This window comes from Hemibagrus wyckioides, linkage group LG16 (assembly GCF_019097595.1).
Source record: "Hemibagrus wyckioides isolate EC202008001 linkage group LG16, SWU_Hwy_1.0, whole genome shotgun sequence".
Lineage (NCBI taxonomy): Eukaryota > Metazoa > Chordata > Actinopteri > Siluriformes > Bagridae > Hemibagrus > Hemibagrus wyckioides.
The window spans coordinates 3,181,442-3,203,327 of NC_080725.1; the positions used below are offsets into that span (position 1 = coordinate 3,181,442).

At 42.4% G+C, this 21,886-nt stretch overlaps 3 protein-coding genes across 4 annotated transcripts in view; 1 reads left to right on the forward strand and 2 right to left on the reverse strand.

The window, feature by feature from the left end:
- ltn1 (listerin E3 ubiquitin protein ligase 1) overlaps window positions 1-2,421 on the reverse strand; it is a 26,246-nt gene extending 23,825 nt beyond the window's left edge. The window contains exons 1-3 of one of the 2 annotated variants that reach the window (XM_058411556.1): window positions 2,301-2,398; window positions 922-1,128; window positions 679-777 (exon numbers count right to left, since the gene is read on the reverse strand). In XM_058411556.1, the coding sequence (XP_058267539.1) occupies window positions 679-777; window positions 922-1,128; window positions 2,301-2,342 (348 nt within the window). In that variant the 5' untranslated portion in view covers window positions 2,343-2,398. Of the gene's footprint in view, window positions 1-678; window positions 778-921; window positions 1,129-2,300 lie in introns of both variants that reach the window. The other variant, XM_058411559.1, reaches the window with a different exon arrangement.
- On the forward strand, window positions 2,348-14,090 carry nle1 (notchless homolog 1 (Drosophila)). Its single transcript, XM_058411560.1, has 13 exons — window positions 2,348-2,496; window positions 3,505-3,662; window positions 3,852-4,069; window positions 9,054-9,133; window positions 9,238-9,314; window positions 9,393-9,490; window positions 10,643-10,835; window positions 10,977-11,112; window positions 11,522-11,568; window positions 11,654-11,856; window positions 12,720-12,879; window positions 13,565-13,635; window positions 13,734-14,090. The coding sequence occupies exons 2-13, from the start codon at window positions 3,528-3,530 to the stop codon at window positions 13,744-13,746; spliced, it is 1,431 nt and encodes a 476-aa protein (XP_058267543.1). The 5' UTR covers window positions 2,348-2,496; window positions 3,505-3,527; the 3' UTR covers window positions 13,747-14,090.
- A 1,042-nt stretch (window positions 14,091-15,132) lies between these two features.
- slc25a1a (solute carrier family 25 member 1a) lies at window positions 15,133-21,093 on the reverse strand. The gene is made up of 9 exons (XM_058411066.1): window positions 20,711-21,093; window positions 19,082-19,189; window positions 18,827-18,926; window positions 18,604-18,742; window positions 17,875-17,959; window positions 17,454-17,558; window positions 17,249-17,364; window positions 17,082-17,155; window positions 15,133-15,666 (listed from the first exon to the last, which is right to left on the reverse strand). Exons 1-9 carry the CDS (start codon window positions 20,961-20,963, stop codon window positions 15,552-15,554), a joined length of 1,095 nt encoding a protein of 364 aa, XP_058267049.1. The 5' UTR covers window positions 20,964-21,093; the 3' UTR covers window positions 15,133-15,551.
- Window positions 21,094-21,886: the final 793 nt, after the last annotated feature.

Consider the following 21,886-nt stretch of genomic DNA (forward strand, 5'->3'; position numbering starts at 1 on the left):
ATCAGCTGTACAGTTTGCGTGAACCTCTGCACATTGTAGCCACATATTCCTCTTCTTAGCTGACAGGAGTGTAAGGACAATGAGATGTGGTAGCTTAGTGGTTAAGGTGTTGGTCTTACTGATGGGAAGGTGTGAGTTCGAAGCTGCCACTGCTGGGCCCCTGAGCAAAGCCATTAACCTTAAATTGCTCAGTTTTAATAAATGAGATAAAAATGTAAGTCGCTCAGGATAAGGACGTAAATGAAATGAGCTATTCTGCTGTTGGATCCAATCTGCCTTAACGTCCAACACGCTATGGGTTCTGTGATGCTTTTCTGTTCACCATGGTTGTAAAGGGTGGTTATGTGACTTGCTTATAAACCTCCTATCGGCTTCAATCAGTGTAGCCATTCTCCTCTCTCATCAACATCCTGTACAACTACCCTGAATGATTTTTGCACCATTCTTTGTAAACTCTAGAGACTCTGTTGTGCATGAAAAACCCTATATAATAAAATAAATATACAATACAAAATTTGGGGACCAACAACCATTTTGTTCTCATTCAGGTCGATGTGAACAGGTCAGCAACAGGAGATACAGGGGTTCCAATTAAAGTTGGAGGTGTATGTGTATTACAGTAAATTACATAGGAGGTTAACACAATTAAATAACTAATACTAAAGCATGAAGCCTTACCATTGATATTTTGCAATATATACGTGGCCAGTATGGAAGAACCCCTTTGACCGTGTCTGAATCACGCTCTTGACACATAGCTCCGAATTCTTGTACAGCCTGCAAAGACAAGGAGTTCCATCAGAAATTAACTATGTAGATAAACTACAAAGGTGTCCATCTCGATGCACTGGGATTCTTTATTATTTGACCTTACCCAGCGACTACAAAGGACACAACACAATTCATTTTGAGAACGTTTACCTTCAATTTTGTGACTGTATCTCTCTTGGACAATTTCCTTAAAACCAGACGGAAATCAGCATCCACCAGGTTGTCGATTTCCTCGGCACCGTGGACGGCAGGGACGTATCCCGGTTCTTTTGAGGCCGAAATCCCAAATCCAACAAACCCAGGGACCACTCCGCTTTCCCGTGCTAACAGTTCGGCAGCTCTGCCACTGCTGGATGGCTGAAATTGTACGGAAAGTAGATTATAGAAATGGCCAGGACATTTGGTGTCACTGATGCAAAGTCATCATTAATCAGTAACATAGTTTAGGTACTACACAGATTCTTTAACCAGGATTTGGGTCGTCGAGGCCCCCACCCATGACTGCTACCCAAATCACATGAGGAGCTTTGAGGAGGTGAAGAAGCTGAGCCAAAAGGCGAAGCTCTCAATTTACCAGTCAATCTACATTCCTACTCTCACTTATGGTCAAGAGTTTTGGGTCATGACCAAAAGGACGAGATCCCGGATACAAGCAGCTGAAATGAGTTTCCGTGGGGTGGTGGGGCGCTCCCTTAGAGATAGGTTAAGGAGCTTTGTCACCCGGGAGGAGCTTGGAGTAGAGCCACTGCTCCTCCACATCAAAAGGGGCCAGTTGAGGTGGCTCGGGCATCTGCTTCGGATGCCTCCTGGACGTCTCCCAGGGGAGGTGTTCCGGGCATGCCCCACCGGGAAGAGACCCCGGGGAAGACCCAGGACACCCTGGAGGGACTATGTCTCTCTGCTGTCCTGGGAACACCTCGGAATTCCCCCAGAAGAGTTGGAGGAAGAGGCTATGGAGAGGGAAGTCTGGGCATCCCTTCTTAGACTGCTGCCCCCCGCGACCCGGCTCTGGGATAAGCGGGAGACAATGGATGGATGGATGGATGGAGGTACAATACAACAAATGTTTTTCTGTTGATCGGGGGAGTTCGTTAAAATTTAATGTTGTTGTATGAAGCTTTATGAACATTTTGTATAAGTTTTATACGAGTGCCATAATTTAACATGGTACACGAGGCGAATTTGCATCATGACGTCATAGTTGCTTTCTGCCGGTTGGCTTAAACCAGGTTGCTTAATAAAGCCACAGAGCTGACGTTGTACTTGTGTTTTCTTTTCTTTTTTTAAGCTAAAAGTTAAAAGGGCAGTTAATGTGTTTACATACAGTATCGGACACTTGTTTTGTTTTGTTTTTTTGTAATCTAGTTTTTTTAGTATAGTCCACCTTGCCGAAATCATACGCCACATCCGGAGCCTGGCAGAAAACAAAGCTGGAAGTAGCACACTTTAACGTCAGCCCACGTTACCCAGCCCGATAATCCACACTAGTTTGACGGTTTTAACTTGACAACAACTTGAATCCGCCTTACCCGAACATTTCCTTTCGTCCTTTGTTTATTTTTGCCCCCCATGTTGTGTGACTTTACTTAGCGTTAACTCCGACTCCAGCTCCTAGCCAGCTAGCCGTTACGTCTGTTCAATCCGGTCGCGTTCGTGACGTGTACACATGCGAGTCACATACGTCACTTTCCAGCGACTACTGGCGACAAATTACACGTGTGGAAGGTAAATTTCGTTTCGTTTGTTTTTATGTCCCCTTTAGTACACGACTTAAACTTTTGTATGTTTACTCTTCTAATATCTAAATCGTGTGCTTACGTTTTTAAGGTCAATAAAAATGAAACCTTGTAACAAGCCGGCAACATTCTGTGTAGAAGTTGATCATGTTCATCAAGTGCTTGATGAAGGGATTGGGGATGCATTACGTCATTTCTAGGATTAGCTAGAGCATCGTCAATAGATCTATAAAAAACAGTTCATTATGGCATACTTAAAGAAGAAAAAACGAATAACTTGTTAACTGCTAGCCTGTTTTGTGATGATCAAGTTTGACATAGTTAGCATTTACTGTTTATTACTTATACAATGTTAAGTCGTTGATGTGTTCTTTAATCAAAGCTATTGAAAACCTCTGGAATGTCATCAAGAGGAAGATGGATGGTCACAAACCATCAAGTAAAGCTGAGCTGTTTGCTTTTTTTTTTTGCAAAAAGGGTGGTATAAAGTTCCCCAACAGCAATGTGAAAAACTGGTGGAGATCATGGAGCCAAAACACATGCAAATCGGGGTTATTCCACCAAATACTGATTTCTTAATGTCATTTAGCCAATGCATTAACACAATTTGTTTACAAATGATTTGCATTTTGTTTTATTTGAGTTATTAAAGCTCTGCAAATACTGCATGATCTTGGGTTATTTTGATGTGTTGTCATTTCCTTTAAATATACACTCTAAATAACAATAGTTATATTTTGAATTTAGGAGAAATATTGTCAGCAGTTCACAAAACTGTTCTGATCTCACCAATACATGAGCCTGTAAGAAAAAAAACATAAGAAGCTGATTATTTTACTGTGGTCTCTTTTTTTTTTTCCAGAGCTATATATATATATATAAACATCCACTTTAAAACTTGTTGATGTTCTGCTTATGCATTAACAGAATCCAAAATTGTGCTAGAGTTTTGCATTATTAATAAATGCTAGCTCGCTCATCTCATCTGTTTTGACAGACAAAGTGAGAGCGGGTGTAAAAATGAGCGAGGACGTGGAGCGTATGTTAATCCAGTTTCAGGATGAAGGTGGCGAGCCTCTTGGATCTCCCTTTGACGTCCCACTGAACATAACCCCTGATAAGCTGCAGCTGGTCTGTAATGCCTTGCTACAAAAGGTAACTACAACATTTTTTTAAATTTTTTTTATTAATTAATATGTAGAGATGCTGGTGACTAAATCAGAGGTACATCTTAAGATCGCATTTGTTTTTCATTTGTTAAACTTGAGTTATGATACACTTGCATATTATAAATTAAGCATGATGTGTTTTAAGTCACCGATTTTTCTTTCTCTGTGTCTTCAGGAAGAGCCGGTGCCACTGCTGTTCTTCGTGCACGATGCTGAGGTGGTGTCTTCCCTGGGGGCTTGTGTGCAGACTCTGGGTGTGGAAACGGAGCAGGTGTTGCCAGTAGTGTACCAACCACAAGCCGTGTTCCGCGTGAGGGCTGTGGCTCGCTGTACCAGTTCACTGGAGGGCCACACCGAGGCCGTCATCTCAGTGGCCTTCAGTCCTACTGGGAAGTGAGTGGAACAAGTGTACAAATAATGGAAATACTACAGATATTTTCTATATATATCTATATCAACCATTCATAACATTATGACCACCTGCCTAATATTGTGTTGGTCCCCCTTTTGCTGCCAAAACAGCCCTGACCCTTCATGCACTGTGTATTCTGACACCTTTCTATCAGAACCAGCATTAACTTCTTCAGCAATTTGAGCAACAGTAGCTCGTCTGTTGGATCGGATCACACGGGCCAGCCTTCACTCCCCACGTACATCAATGAGCCTTGTCCTCCCATGACCCTGTCGCCGGTTCACCACTGTTCCTTCCTTGGACCACTTTTGATAGATACTGACCACTGCAGACCGGGAACACCCCAGAAGAGCTGCAGTTTTGGAGATGCTCTGATCCAGTGGTCTAGCCATCACAATTCGGCCCTTCATCAAACTCACTCAAATCCTTACGCTTGTCCATTTTTCCTGCTTCTAACATCAACTTTGAGGACAAAATGTTGACTTGCTGCCTAATATATCCCACCCACTAACAGGTGCCATGATGAGGAGATACTCAGGCTTATTCTCGGCACGTGGCAGTGGTCATAATGTTATGCCTGATCGGTGTGTGTATACATACACTATATTGCCAAAAGTATTTGCTCACCTGCCTTGACTCGCATATGAACTTAAGTGACATCCCATTCCTAATCCATAGGGTTCAATATGACGTCGGTCCACCCTTTGCAGCTATAACAGCTTCAACTCTTCTGGGAAGGCTGTCCACAAGGTTTAGGAGTGTGTTTATGGGAATTTTTGACCATTCTTCCAGAAGCGCATTTGTGAGGTCACACACTGATGTTGGACGAGAAGGCCTGGCTCTCAGTCTCCGCTCTAATTCATCCCAAAGGTGTTCTATCAGGTTGAGGTCAGGACTCTGTGCAGGCCAGTCAAGTTCATCCACACCAGACTCTGTCATCCATGTCTTTATGGACCTTGCTTTGTGCACTGGTGCACAGTCATGTTGGAAGAGGAAGGGGCCAGCTCCAAACTGTTCCCACAAAGTTGGGAGCATGGAATTGTCCAAAATGTCTTGGTATGCTGAAACATTCTGAGTTCCTTTCACTGAAACTAAGGGGCCAAGCCCAGCTCCTGAAACACAACCCCACACCATAATCCCCCCTCCACCAAACTTTACACTTGGCACAATGCAGTCAGACAAGTACCGTTCTCCTGGCAACCGCCAAACCCAGACTCGTCCATCAGATTGCCAGATGGAGAAGCGCGATTCGTCACTCCAGAGAACGCGTCTCCACTGCTCTAGAGTCCAGTGGCGGCGTGCTTTACACCACTGCATCCGACGCTTTGCATTGCACTTGGTGATGTATGGCTTGGATGCAGCTGCTCGGCCATGGAAACCCATTCCATGAAGCTCTCTGCGCACTGTTCTTGAGCTAATCTGAAGGCCACATGAAGTTTGGAGGTCTGTAGCGATTGACTCTGCAGAAAGTTGGCGACCTCTTCGCACTATGCGCCTCAGCATCCGCTGACCCCGCTCCGTCAGTTTACGTGGCCTACCACTTCGTGGCTGAGTTGCTGTCGTTCCCAAACACTTCCACGTTCTTATAATACAGCTGACAGTTGACTGTGGAATATTTAGGAGCGAGGAAATTTCACGACTGGATTTGTTGCACAGGTGGCATCCTATCACAGTTCCACGCTGGAATTCACTGAGCTCCTGAGAGCGACCCATTCTTTCACAAATGTTTGTAAAAATAGTCTGCATGCCTAGGTGCTTGATTTTACACACCTGTGGCCGTGGAAGTGATTGGAACACCTGATTCTGATTATTTGGATGGGTGAGCGAATACTTTTGGCAATATAGTGTATATACACACAAATATAAGACTAAGAAAACTTTAAATATAGAATACGATAAGTTAAATTAATCATAGTCGTGCCAATATGAGTGGATTTAACCATATACAAATGTGCAAACTGGCAGTAGATAATAAAAACAAAGAACTAGAAAATAGTGTTAATGGTTGTAGTGTGCAATGTGAGAGTGTTATCACCTACAATGTAATTGCGAATTGTATGAATCTTCTCTGTGACAACGAATGGAATCTATATACAAAGTATAGAATTTGGTTGTTGAGTGCTTATAGGTATTACACGTTACATTAAGATAACGAGGCATAGACAACACTGGTATATAACACATATTTGCTATAAACAGGGGATTCTATATACAGAGATGTGGTGGCCTGTGTGCAAGTGGTTGGTGGTGATGATTTTTTTCTGCTTGTTTTAGAGGAGAGCAGGTTTTTCAGAGAGGAAAGCATTATGACAATATGTTGCAGTGTGTTCTGGTCACAGAGCCAAACCAGACTGTTAGTGAGGTTGAGATCCAAACACTGGCTGTGAAATAGTGGGCCAACAGTTCCTGTGAGAGATTGTATTCAGTTAGCTGATTCTCTTCTGCATTCTCTTTTAGGAAGGACAGTGAACGTTCGAATCCTGCGGGGAAAGTGGTTCCAGGACAAATCTTGTCCAACGTATATATGTGCGATTTCCAAACTCCCTTATTAGGGCAGTTGATTTTGATCCCTATTTGTTTATTTCTCTTTGTGGAAACCGAGGCACTGTGCATGTCCAGTTACATTTGAGCGATTACATTATATAAATATTGGTGACATTTAAACACAAGTGTTTTCTTCTAAGAAAGCAGCCATGACTCTGAAAGCATACAGTGAGGGAAAAATTATTTGATTTTGTATGTTTGCCCAATGACAAAGAAATGATCAGTCTGTAATTTTAATGGTAGGTTTATCTGAACAGTGAGAGACAGAATAACACACAAAAATCCAGAAAAACACATTTCAAAAAAAGTTATACATTGATTTGCATTTTGGGGCAGCACGGTGGCTTAGTGGTCAGCACTGTTGCCTCACAGCAAGAAGGTCCTGGGTTCGAATCCCTTTCTGTGTGGAGTTTGCATGTTCTCCCCGTGCCTGTGTGGGTTTATTCCGGGTACTCCGGTTTCCTCCCACAGTCCAAAGACATGTACATTAGGTTGATTGGTAATTCTGAATTGCCCACAGGAGTGAGTGAGGATGTGTGTGGGTGGTTGTCTATGTGTGGCCCTGCGATGGACCGGCGACCTGTCCAGGGTGTACCCCTGCCTTTCGCCCTGTGTCCTAGGAATAAGCGGGTATAGACAATGAATGAATGATTTGCATTTTATTGAGTGAAATAAGTATTTGACCCCTTTGCAAAACATGACTTACTACTTGGTGGCAAACCCTTGTTGGCAATCACAGATGTCAGACATTTCTTGTAGTTGGCCACCAGGTTTGCACACTTCTCGGATCTCAAGGAATTTGGGCCCACTCCTCTTTGCTGATCCTCTCCAAGTCATTAAGGTTTTGTGGCTGACCCTTCAGCTCCCTCCACAGATATTCTATGGGATTAAGGCCTGGAGACTGGCTAGGCCACTACAGGACCTTAATGTGCTGCTTTTTGAAGCACTCCTTTGTTCCCTTCGCCGTGTGTTTTGGGTCATTGTCAGGCTGGAATATCCATCCACGACCCATTTTCAATGCCCTGGCTGAAGGAAGGAGGTTCTCATCCAAGATTTAACGGTACATGGCTCCGTCCATCGTCCCTTTGATGCGGTGCAGTTGTCCTGTCACCCGGGGATGGTGTACTTGGGGTCATAGGCAGCATTCCTCCTCCTCCAAACACGGCAAGTTGAGTTGATGCCAAAGAGCTGGATTTTGGTCTCATTTGACCACAACACTTTCACCCAGTTCTCCTCTGAATCATTCAGATGTTCACTGGCAAACTTCAGATGGTCCTGTACATGTGCTTTCTTTAGCAGGGGGACCTTGCAGGCGCTACTGGATTTCAGTCTTTCACGGTGTAGTGTGTTACCAATTGTTTTCTTGGTGACTATGGTCCCAGCTGCCTTGAGATCATTGACAAACTCCTCCAGTGTAATTCTGGGCTGATTCCTTGCCGTTCTCATGATCATTGAAACTCCATGAGGTGAGATCTTGCATGGAGCCCCAGACCGAGGAAGATTGACAGTCCTTTTGTGTTTCTTCCACCAAGCTGCTTGGCGATGGTCTTGTAGCTCATTCCAGCCTTGTGTAGGTCTACAATCTTGTCCCTGACATCCATGGACAGCTCTTTGGTCTTGGCCATGATGGAGAGTTTGGAATCTGATTGATTGCTTCCTTCTGTGGACAGGTGTCTTTCATACAGTTAAGGAGCTGAGATTAAGAGCACTCCCCGAGAGTGCTCCTACTGTAATCTCAGCTCCTTACCTGTATAAAAGACACCTGGGAGCCAGAAATCTTTCTGATTGATAGGGGATCAAATACTTATTTCACTCATTAAAATGCAAATCAATGTAGAACTTTTCTGAAATGTGTTTTTCTGGATTTTTTTGTTGTTATTCTGTCTCTCACTGTTCAAATACACCTACCATTAAAATTACAGACAGAAAATTATCATTTCTTTGTCAGTGGACAAACGTACAAAATCAGCAGGGGATCAAATAATTTTTTCCCTCACTGTAAATTATCACACCTAGTGCTTCAACTACAAATAACTTTGACATTCCTCTAAAGAGTAAACACTGATTTTGTGGCTGAGCAACTGCCCCTGTTTATAGTTGTGATGAAATAGCCAGTATTACGGTTTATTACTGACACTGTCTTTTGTGTGGAGCCTCCTATGCTCTCATTGCTGCAGCCGGGTTCGATTCCCAGGCAGGGAGCTCACTCAGCCACTGAGGACTAAACTCTCAGTGCCCAAATAAAATGGGAGGGTTGCGTCAGAAAGGGTGTATAACCTGTGCCAAATCGAAACATGCGGACCAAATGATCCACTGTGGTGACCCTGAACAGGGAGCGGCCAAAACAACAACAACTGACACTGTCTTGTGCGAAAAAATTTGTCATAAACAATCCATCCTCTGTGTTTAATCTGTCTTTAGATACCTGGCTAGTGGTTCTGGAGATACGACCGTGAGATTTTGGGATCTGACCACAGAGACTCCTCATCACACTTCCAAAGGTCAGGGAAGATATACAGCACTTGAGTACAACCAATTTCTTTTATAGTACAGATTGTGTTTTATATATGTTCTGAGGTTAACAGGCTTTATTTATGTCTTTAAGGCCATAAACACTGGGTTCTGTCCATCGCCTGGTCTCCAGATGGCAAAAAATTAGCGTCAGGGTGTAAGAACAGCCAGGTAAGTGTTCAATCTGCATCAGAAACAGCAGCTATGTCTTTACAATACCAACAGTGTCTGTAAATTTGTACACGTTAGATTCTCCTCTGGGACCCGGTAACAGGACAGCAGATAGGAAAGACTCTGACTGGACACACTAAATGGATTACTTGGCTGTGTTGGGAGCCATTGCATCTGTAAGTTCTGTCCAAATTTCATGTTATTTGTGCAAGATAATGCTTTTTTGAATAGCATTTGTCGACATGAAAACAAATCCAGATGTGAGTACCCAAAGCTAGGATCGATCGGGTTGTTCATTATTCAGATACACATCTGCACTTCCCAAAATTGTCTACCTAAATCCTGTTTAGTTTTATTTGTATGATAACCATAGACATCATCACAAAGCAGCTTTACAGGAATCCAGATGTTAAGGTAGATCATTAAGGAGCAAGCCGGAAGTGCCTGTCATGGTGACTGTATGCTAGAAAGAGTCAAAGAGTACTAAAGGGCTTGTCACACTTAAAATACTACACTATGTTGCCAAAAGTTTTGGGACACCCCTCCAAATCATTGAATTCAGGGGTTCCAATCACTTCCTTGGCCGCAGGTGTATAAAATCCAGCACCTAGGCATGCAGACTGTTTCTACGAACATTTGTGAAAGAATGGGTCTCTCAGGAGCTCAGTGAATTCAAGCCTGGTATCGTGATAGGTTGCCTCCTGTGCAATAAGTCCATTTGTGACATTTCCTCACTACTAAATATTCGACGGTCAGCTGTTAGTGGTGTTATAACAAAGTGGAAGCAATTGGAAATACCAAGACATTTTGGACAATTTCATGCTCCCAAATTTGTGGGAACAGTTTGGGGATGACCCCTAAAGACATGGAAGAGTGAGTTTGGTATGGAGGAACTTGACTGTCCTGCACAGAGTCCTGACCTCAACCCCATAGAACACCTTTGGGATGAATTAGAGCGGAGACTGTGAGCCAGACCTTCTCGTCCAACATCAGTGCCTGACCTCACAAATGTGCTTCTAGAGGAATGGTCAACAATTCCCATAAACACACAGACACAGCATAGTAATTAAATACGTAAATTTAAATGAGTGCTTTAATAAAGGACACTTGAGGTGTAAGTGCATTAATCCTATAGATAAAATATTGATAACTATTTGTCAGTTAATTTTTTACTTTTATATGTTTATTGTAGAGTATTTACAATGAGGATGTTTAAACTGAAATGTTTGCTTTGTTGTTCTCATCTATCTGCTCCATTAACAGCTTTCATTCCCATTTTTCTTTAATATTTTCATATTCTGCATGTAACAGTGTTTACTGTGCCACAGGAACCCTGAGTGCCGGTACTTGGCTAGTTCATCTAAAGATGGTTCGGTTCGGATATGGGACACGGTGCTGAGCCGCTGTGATAAGATCCTGACGGGCCACACGCAGTCAGTGACCTGTGTTAAATGGGGAGGCGACGGCCTACTGTACACTTCGTCCCAGGACAGGACGGTTAAAGTCTGGAGGGCCAAAGATGTAAGAGCAAACGCATTATGTGTCTGAGCTTGTTAGATTTGCAGCAAGTCTCTGCCCTGTAATTAGAAATAGCATATAGTTAGTGCTAACCTTATATTTGCTGAATTGGACAAAGAGGTTTTGGATCTCTTCTTGCTTTAGGGGGTTCAGTGTCGGACGTTGCAGGGTCATGCTCACTGGGTGAACACGCTGGCTCTCAGCACTGACTACGTCCTCCGTACAGGAGCCTTTGAGCCAGCCACTGCTACCGTCAACCCTCAGGACCTCACTGGATCATGTAAGATTAGTAATGCTTGTATTTAATCTTTAAAAATATGGTCTGAGACTAGTCTGATTCCTGACAAAGGGACGCCCACATTTCAACTTATTTTGTTTTATAAATGTGGCAGTTAAGTGTGTGTGTGTGTGTGTGTGTGTGTGTGTGCGTGTAACACTCACAGATTCCCAAAACATGCCCTGATTTATTCTAGTCCATACACAACAAGTTACATCTTCAAAATAGATATCAAATCCACTGATTTTGGTCTTGCAAAGGATTTTTAGTTCATGTAATCTGTTCTGTGGGTTATTTCAATGATACCGCATGCTTGTTGTTAAAGTTTTTAATTGAAGACTATTTAGAAAATAATAATATAAATAAATAATACATGGAGGCTGATGTACTGTTGGATTAATGCATCCTGCAGTGGAAGAAATCAAAGAGAGAGCGCTGCAGCGATACAACAAAGTCAGAGTAAGTGCAAAGTAATGAGATTGCAGAATATTAGTGTATATATAGTAGTATATTTCAGTTCTGTTGAGCTTTGTGTCTGATTCAGGGTGAGGCTCCTGAGAGACTGGTGTCAGGTTCTGATGACTTCACACTCTTCCTGTGGAATCCAGCAGAGGAGAAGAAGCCTGTGGCCCGTATGACCGGTCACCAGGCTCTGGTCAATGAGGTGCTGTTTTCCCCTGATACACGGCTGCTCGCAAGCGCTTCTTTCGACAAGTCTATCAAGATCTGGGATGGCAGAACTGGCAAGTACGTCATTAACCCTGATCTTTTATTCTTTTTGGATTGTTGCATCTAGAATAGGGCTTTTAACTTTCAGGGGATTTACATTGTTTGGTTAAAGATGCTGCACAGTTTTTAAAAATATTAAAAATAAGACTTTATGTGTAGACCATGGTTGTGTCAAATCTTAAAACATTAAAATTCGAAACAACAGAAATATTAATGTAAATGTCTTAACATGATAGGGACTTTATTTATTTTATTTCTTTTGTTAATTTCGACTGTTTTGAGTGACATTGTTTGCACGTTGTCTTATTGTATTATAATTTAGGTTAACAGAATAAATTATTAACTGTAAAGAAATTGTGTAATGCTAATAGTAATGGCTGTAATATGTGAAATCAGACGTTTATTCCAGAAAAAGACAGTAGATGGCGCCCAAGTGACATTGTGTCATTGGGTGCTAATTTCAGCGTCACCTGTTATTCAACAAGAGAAAAGTCTTTCCATTGCTTTTTGTTTTCCATGTATTCCTTAGAAATCTGTTGCACATCTCTTAGGGTAATAATAGTGTATAGAAATAGAACACATTACAGCCACGCTTCAGCAGTTATATTAACTACATCTCTCTGGCCATGTTAAGTATAGAATGTTCTTTGTGGTCCATACATCCCATTTCATACACTCCAGCTTCTCCAGTTTAAGTGTACTGGTGCTTCATAACACAAACATGTCTCTCATACAGGCACATTTACTGGCCTACAGATCTTTCTGTGACTGTTTCTCCTCTTAATCCTAGATTTCCTGTTTCTTTTTGATTTTGTAAAATCGTAAAGCAACCTAAAATGTATAAATGAAGGGCTCCTTGCTGTGTGATTTCCCTCCTGCAGGTATTTAACGTCACTAAGGGGTCACGTGGCCGCCGTGTATCAGGTAGCGTGGTCAGCAGACAGCCGTCTGTTGGTGAGCGGAAGCAGTGACAGCACGCTGAAGGTGTGGGATGTGAAGACGGGCAAACTGAGCGTGGATCTGCCTGGGCATGCTGATGAGGTGAGAGAATGATTTATTTTTCTGCATGTGTTTGATTTGTTTAATACATACAAAAGAAATGAACAAAAGTAGTAAACATGATTATACACCGATCAGGCATAACATTATGAGCACAGACAGGTGAAGTGAATAAGACTGATGATCTCCACATCATGGCACCTGTTAGTGGGTGGGATATATTATGCAGCAAGTCAACATTTTGTCCTCAAAGTTGATGTTAGAAGCAGGAAAAATGGACAAGTGTAAGGATTTGAGCGAGTTTGATGAAGGGCCAAATTGTGGTGGCTAGACCACTGGATCAGAGCATCTCCAAAACTGCAGCTCTTGTGGGGTGTTCCCGGTCTGCAGTGGTCAGTATCTATCAAAAGTGGTCCAAGGAAGGAACAGTGGTGAACCGGAGACAGGGTCAAGGCTCATTGATGCACGTGGGGAGCGAAGGCTGGACTGTGTGATCCAATCCAACAGACGAGCTACTGTTGCTGAAACTGCTGAAGAAGTTAATGCTGGTTCTGATAGAAAGGTGTCAGAATACACGGTGCAGGATGGGTCAGGGCTGTTTTGGCAGCAAAAGGGGGACCAACACAATATTAGGCAGTTGGTCATAATGTTATGCCTGATCGTTGAAATCACTGTTAATATTATTATTTTTTTTTAATGTTAAATGTGACTTCACTGCCTCATTCAGGTGTTCGCTGTAGATTGGAGTCCTGACGGTCAGCGAGTGGCCAGTGGTGGGAAAGACAAATGTCTACGGATGTGAGTGTTTACCTTATTTATTGCTCTGCTCTATCTACACATTCGCATATGCGTCATGACATGATAACAAATGGTATGTCTGCTTCCCCCCCACGTAGTTGGAGGAGGTAGCTGGTGCAGGTTCCTGCCCCCACCACTGTACATTTACCAGCCAATGAAGCAGATGGCTCAGTGTACCTACCTTTATCATTCAGCGGCCTGTCCCACAGGATGACCAACAGCTGTCTCAGCTGTAACCAAATCCCCCGTGTGTACTATGAGTCAGCTAAGAGGACATTTGCAGCACGTTCTGTCCCAGAGAAGCCTGAAGTTATGGTGTCTTTCATACTGCTTGGAAATTCCCTGAAGCCAAGGACAGACTTTTCCATTAGCCTTTTCAGAGACCACCTTATTAAACAACTATTAGAAAAGCTTTCAATAAAATTCCTCTTGCCCTTCTTGGAGTAATTAATGTGTCTCTACAGTATTTCCAGTTCATTGTTGACTCAAATATGACTAGATAAGCATACAGTCTAAGCATGAACTCATACTTCATCACAAAATTAAAATATAGCCACAAGCAACAATATGTCAAGGATTTCCCTCATGGGATCAATAAAGTATATTTATCTATCTATGTGGGGTCAAAGCACCTGTACAAATAGGCACCCAAAGATTTTGCTAAGTTACATGGAACATTAACGATATACATAAAATATTGCCAAGCAGACTTATTTCTCCTGCCAGAGTAATGTCATGACCGAATGTCATGTCTCTAGGATATGGAAGGTTTCCAAGCAATTCATGCTTAAATAAATCCATGAGTCATTAAACATAGATGAGCCTACAAGTACTTTAAGCTAACAAAAAATGATTTTATTAACATGGATCAAATGAACTTGAGCCTCTAAAGCTAAATCTAAGAAAATTACCTCCTCAAGTTCCCTTCTCTTCTACAGTGAGGAGTTTAGGCTAGAGGCTTTCCTATTTGCTTTGGCAACTAATTCCAGTCAAGCACATAAGGATAAACTACAGATATTTAAACATACACTATATTGCCAAAAGTTTTGGGACACCCCTCCAATTCATTGAATTCAGGGGTTGGGCTCGGCCCCTTAGTTCCAGTGAAAGGAACTCTTAATGCTTCAGCTTCATACCAAGACATTTTGGACAAGTGACCAAAGCAAGGTCCATAAAGACATGGATGAGTGAGTTTGGTGTGGAGGAACTTGACTGGCCTGCACAGAGTCCTGACCCCATAGAACACCTTTGGGATGAATTAGAATGGAGACTGTGAGCCAGACCTTCTCGTCCAGCATCAGTGCCTGACCTCACAAATGCGCTTCTAGAGAAATGGTCAAAAATTCCTAAACATAAACACACTCCTAAACCTTGTGGAAAGCCTTCCCAGAAGAGTTGAAGCTGTTATAGCTGCGAAGGGTGGGACAACTCCATATTACACTCATGTGCATGCAAATAAAATTCTTGAGATAATGAGTAAAAAAAAAAACAAACATATACATCTAAACAATTTCCTTTATTTTGTTAAATACATTCAAGTGCAATTCATAGAAAATGTAACATCTATACGTTGGTTAAATTGAGAGCAAGTGAATTGTGCGTTTTAATGTACACTGGGGTTTGGATCGCTACGAGTAAGAGGACGGGACTGAATGGAGTTGCATGGTTTTGAATCAAGTGAAAAGGTGCAACTTGAGAATACTCTGCGTGTATGTGCCGTACAGAAAGAGTAGTATGCCTTGCATCAGAACACCACTTGTGAGTTTAATTCTCCACCCTCCCTCTCATGCAGATGCCAGCCTAACCCAGTGCACTCAGCCAGGGGTCAGTGTAACAGTCAGCTTTATCGCTTGAGTGACAATGCCAGCTGTGTCTACATTAGTCATCGTTCTCTACAGAGCAGGCTGTTAAAGTCCTCAGTCTGTCTGCCAGACTTTGTTCAGAAGCTTTACTACCTCCTCGTACAGGACAAAGACGATAGCGACATCCAGACACACCCTGCCCAGCCGAGGAACCGTGCCTTTGTAGAACCTGCAGCACAGAGAAAGCTGGGTTACGAAGCTGGAATGGTGAATGGGTAGATGTTGAGAATATGCATGTGCTGCTAGACAGTTCTACCAGGTGTTCACAAGCCTAACATCACTGCAGTCTTTAAAGTTGTGTGAGCTAATCACTAAATTTTACATGTACTGAATAAGACTCCTGGACAGGAAAGATTGCAGCACACTAGTATGATAGGAGAGAAAACCCTGTTAAAAAAAACCACTATAATATTCAACGTGTAGAACATCTTAAAATATCAACACTATGCCTCACACAAGATCTCTACCCCTTACATTCCATTCCAGGATCCAGGCACACTGACTTTTCCTTCAAAAAAATTAATTACTTGCCTGCTTAAAAACACTGTGTTTCTGTCAATGCTTGAAAACTAACAAGCAATTTTGAGAAAATAGACATGACATTAATGAGGTCTGATGACACTGACGGGAATCTGGGTTCCAGTTAAAAAGCTGCTAAAATACACTATATTGCCAAAAGTTTTGGGACACCCCTCCAAATCATTGAATTCAGGGGTTGCGCTCGGCCCTTAGTTCCAGTGGAAGGAACTCTTAATGCTTCAGCTTCATACCAAGACGTTTTGGACAATTTCATGCTCCCAACTTTGTGGGAACAGTTTGTCCTGTTCAGTCCTGACCTCAACCCCATAGAACACCTTTGGGATGAATTAGAGCGGAGACTGTGAGCCAGACCTTCTTGTCCAACATCAGTGCCTGACCTCACAAATGCACTTCTAGAGCAATGGTCAAAAATTCCCATAAACACACTCCTAAACCTTGTGGAAAGCCTTCCCAGAAGAGTTGAAGCTGTTATAGCTGCAAAGGGCGGAGCCAACTCCATATTACATTCATGTGCATGTAAAGACAGACGTCTCAAAACATTTGGCAATATAGTGTAATATACCCTTCTATAAATATTAAACGTCCACTTATAGTGTCAAGACAAATGAGTATATGCCTGTTATAGAGAATTGATAATGTATTAGAAAGTGTGCATTAATATAATCCTGTGATTTGAATCACAGCTGGAATTAATATCATAGCTGCTGTTATGGAATATTGATCAGTTTCTTCCATCGGATCAATTAGATCTGAGAATTCAACAGCGCTGCTGTATATTGTTGTTGTTGTTCTTTCGACTGCTCCCTGTTCAGGGTCACCACAGTGGATCATTTGGTCCGCATGCTTCAATTCTGGCACAGGTTTTACGCCGGATGCGCTTCCTGACGCAACCCTCCCAATTTATCCGGGCTTGGGACCGGCACTGAGAGTTAACTCTTCCCGGGGCATGGCAATGACAGTGCAGTGGTGCAGCATAAAAATGTTATTTATGAGACTTGATATGAGCACAAAGCTAGTTGAGAATGTAAAAAAAAAAATTCATACGCTTGTGGGCCTTCATTCCTTAGTATCTGGAAAGCACAGTCTAGCGTGTTCTTATAACGATGGGCTTCCAGACCCTACAACAGAAAAGTTACAGGATTTTAATTGATAGCATGGCAACAGATTCATTTCAGTTATAAGAAATGCTCAGTTACTACTGATGACTGTACCTGCATCCTGGTCTTCACCACATCCAAAGGTGTGTTTCCAAGCACACTTGCTGCACCTGCAGTCGCCCCAAATATAGCAGTGACCAGAGGATGCATCTCGCGTGAAGGGTCATCACCTGGAGAGGACGACAAAAGCCTCATCTTAGTATGTCTTCCAACTTTTGATATTCCGGTGAGTCGTTTTAAGACTCATTTGTATTCTTACCTTTATACCAATTGCGTAGAAGGTTCATGACGTAAAACCTTATAGCTTGATTGCTCCCCTGTTTCAGTACTGTAGCAGTCAGCCCTTGGTACGTACCGCGAACCCCTGCCAGTAAAACAGATATGTGACTAATGACAATCGACAGATTGAAATGTTTTAACATGAGACATGGCTGTGCATTTGTAAATAGCAGCTAACTTGAAGGTGAAACAAAACCTGAGCATTACAGTAGGACATTAAAAAAAAAAAAAAAAAAAAATCAGATTAGCCAAATAATTTTTCCTTTTATAGGTTTTTTTTTTTGTATTGCTATGTTGCATATGGAGCTTCATGTCAAGAGATCTGTTCACACTACTGATATATGCAGTGATTAACAAATGTGAACGATTACAAACAGAATTAGACCATGTCCAACATTTACCCTGATCACGAATTATTTCCCGCACGCCATGGAAGAAGCCTCTGTACCGTGGACGAAGAGAGCACTGGTCGTGGATTAACTTCACCTGGGACAGCACCAAATCCCTTGAATTAGAGCAAGATCTTTCTTCATTTTATTTTAGTTTAAACTCGTGTTCATTTCTCCAAAAATGATAATAATATATAGCTATTTCTATGCCATGTACACCAATCAGGCATAACATTATGAGCACTGACAGGTGACTAAGACTGATGATCTCCCCATCATGGCACCTGTTAGTGGGTGGGATATATTAGGCAGCAAGTGAACAGTTTGTCCTCAGAGTTGATGTGACCACTGGATCAGAGCACCTCCAAAACTGCAGCTCTTGTGGGGTGTTCCTGGTCTGCAGTGGTCAGTATCTATCAAAAGTATCCTTTAAGTCCTGTACTATCCACGAAGGCCCCACCTTGCAACTTAGAGGACTTAAAGGATCTGCTGCTAACATCTTGGTGCCAGATACCACAGCACACCTTCAGGGATCTAGTGGAGTGCATGCCTCGCAAGGTGAGGCCCATGGGGGGGGTCAAGGCTGTTTTGGCAGCAAAAGGGGGACCAACACAATATTAGGCAGGTGGTCATAATATTATGCCTGATCAGTGTATAAGGTATTGGTACAGAGTATTTTGAAATAAAAAAAGGATATTTCTTCTGTTCAGATTTATTAGGCAATGTGTTCATTCCTCCAACCTTCAGAGTTTCCATTGGACAGACCACTAACACTGCTTCAGCGATACCAGCCCCAAGGCCACATAGCAAGCTGCGAGTGTTATCAAGGCGACCAGTTTCGTCTCTCATAGGATTGCTCAGGACCTCGAATGTGCCAAACCTGTCATCAAAATAAGCAGATGGAAGCAGGTTAAAAGAAAAAAAGAAACACACAAGATTTAGGAGGAAACAGCTATTCTCTTACCGTATCGCAGACTTGGGGATGGAGCCATAAAGCAGTGAGCTCAGGCCTCTGTAAAGCCCTCTCAAACCATGATCCTGAACGGTCAGCTTCACACAGTCCCCTAATGATGTGTACATTTTATAATCCTCAATTTCCAGGTTTGAATCATCTCTAAATCAGTACAGCCATCAACACCCCAAGCACTTATTGCACAATTTAGTTACAAAATGCTCATTCTGGATTTAGTTATACTAAGAGAGTTTTTCCCCCCCTCACCTATCCCTCGATACCGAGGTGGATTTGCGCGCTCATCCAGCTGTAGCTGAGTCTTCACATACTCTGTCGGGAAGGTGATGCAGATCTCAATACCTCCCGCGATGCCACCTATGTACATAAAGATCAAATTTAAAAGAATGATCTAAAATAATCTCTGTAGAAGTTGAGAAAGATTTAATCTTCATTTAGAATGAAGTGTAGCGGCAATTTGTTAGGACATGTTCCAGTCTTCTCTCTGTACAAGGCACAGTAATACTTGTCATTGGTAATTCCCATATGATGTGGAAGATAGATGTTGAAGAACATTTTGACAAAAATAATCAGGTAATGTTTAACGTTGGCCAAAATTTTGACCTATACTTTTATCATCTTATTTACTTTTCTGACTTTTAGGGAATGGATTTATCTAAGTTAAGTTGTCTTTATTTGTCACATATACATTACTGCGCAGTGAAATTCTTTCATCGCTGTGGAGGTTGGGGTCTTGTGGGGTGTTCCCGGTGTTCTGCAGTGGTCAGTATCTATCAAAAGTATCCTTTAAGTCCTGTAAGTTACGAGGTGAGGCCCATGGAGACTAAACCTCGCAACTTACAGGACTTAAAGGATCTGCTGTTAACATCTTGGTGCCAGATACCACAGCACACCTTCAGGGATCTAGTGGAGTCCATGCCTCGACAGGTCAGGGCTGTTTTGGCAGCAAAAGGAGGATAATGCTATGCCTGATCGGTGTATATGGTGTTGGTACAGAGTATTTTTGTCAGCCATGATCCAGCACCGCTGGAGTAGGGTGGGTTGGGGACCTTGTTCAAGGGCCCAACAGTGGCAGCTTGGCAGTGCTGGGGTTTGAGCCCTGATCATCTAATCAATGACTCTGAGCATTAACCACTTGTGCTACCACCCCCCCCCCCACACCGGAACAGTCACAGTTGTGCCATATTCTTTATTTTAAATAATAATAATAATAATAATAATAATAATAATAATAATAATTCTCTGCATTATTATTATTATTTTTTAAATCCAAATCTTATCCTGGACATCACAACTAGCAGCATCATTAACAGTGTATTAATACTGAGATCACGTGACACTTTGATTGCACACAGTTGACTCCATTCATTTCTAATGGCTAGTGTTCACATGGTACTTCATAGTAGGTGAATATCATAATTCTTACAGGTTTTGGGTTGTTTTTTTTTTTGTAAATTATTTTGTAAACGTCCTAAACACCATTTCGAAGTTTAGATTAGGTTCACACTAGAGAATTTAATTGACTCCATCTTTATTGTAGTTATTATAGTATTCTCTGTAGGTTATATATAAACAGAGATGTCCGCCATGTTAACACTAAAACATGTTGACATAATGCTGAAGAAGATGACAACAGAGGGCTAATATTAGCTAGCTAGAACAGTTCATGGCAGGTCATAGATAGCATTTAGTTAACTGTTTAGCGAGTAAGTAAGACATTTACGAGGTTTTCTAAAGCTATACTGTGAATGTGAACAAGGACGTTTGACCCACTTCTGCGCCCCGGGTGTTATACTGTGAGCTCTAACAGCAGCTGCAGCTTGGCTAGCGACCAAGACAACAGCCTGTCTAAATAAAAACTCAAGCATGTATGTATACCTGCAAGAATTGCCTTTCCTGGGTGAGTGATTTTCCTCCCACCCGTGGCAGCAGCAGCAAAACGCCGTTTTCCTTCACACATGTTGTGAACCGGAGTTAAACGCCTCGCTACGACACCCAAACACACCGGCGGCGGCGGCGGCGGCGCGGAGCTCGGCACTGCGGGATGCTGCGGAGATGTGCATCCGCGTCTCCAAATCGCATCTTCACACGGTGCGTCGGAAACACAAAACGGTCTGTAGAGAGACGACATCTTTCTGGCCTCGAAACAAAAACATAAATAAACAAAAATCAATGAACCCCTGCGCTTATGACACCCAACAATGTGCGCCCTGTCCAATGAGACAAAGCCAACACAATCACTGGCGCACCACACTGTGGCCTGGAGGTGGGATGATCATGAATATTTAAATACGTGCCACACGATCTGCGCTCTTATTGGTCTATACGCGTGGTTTGAATATCTTATGCAAATATTTCTCCTACTTAATATTAATAAGCTCTAGTATCCAATGAGTGAGTATCTACAGATGGATGGCATGTTGTTGTGCAAGAAATATGATTGGTTGGTCAGCTTCAGAAAATTTTTTTGATTAACTGTTTAATTAACTGTTGCAAGTGGTTAGACATACACCGATCAGGCATGATGTTATGATCACCTGCCAAAACAACCCTGACCTGTCAAGGCATGGACTCTACTAGATCCCTGAAGGTGTGTTGTGGTATCTGGCACCAAGATGTTAGCAGCAGATCTAGTAAGTCCTCTAAGACTTCCATGGATCGGACTTGTTTGTCCAGCAGATCCTCAGTTGGACTGAGATCTGGGGAATTCGGAGGCTAAGTCAACACCTCAAACTGGTTGTTGTGGTCATCAAACCATTCCTGAACCATTTTTGCTTTGTGGCACAGCGCATTATCCTGTTGAAAGAGGCCACAGCCATCAGGGAAGACTGTTTTAGTGAAAGGGTGTACATGGTCTGCAACAATGCTTAGGTAGGTAGTATGTGTCAAAGTCCATGCGGATGGTAGGACCCAAGGTTTCTCAGCAGAACATTGCCCAAAGCCCAGAAAAGTGACACACACGCACCCGGCCATCCACGTGATGTAAAAGAAAACGTGATTCATCAGACCAGACCACCTTCTTCCATTGCTCCATGGTCCAGTTCTGATGCTCAC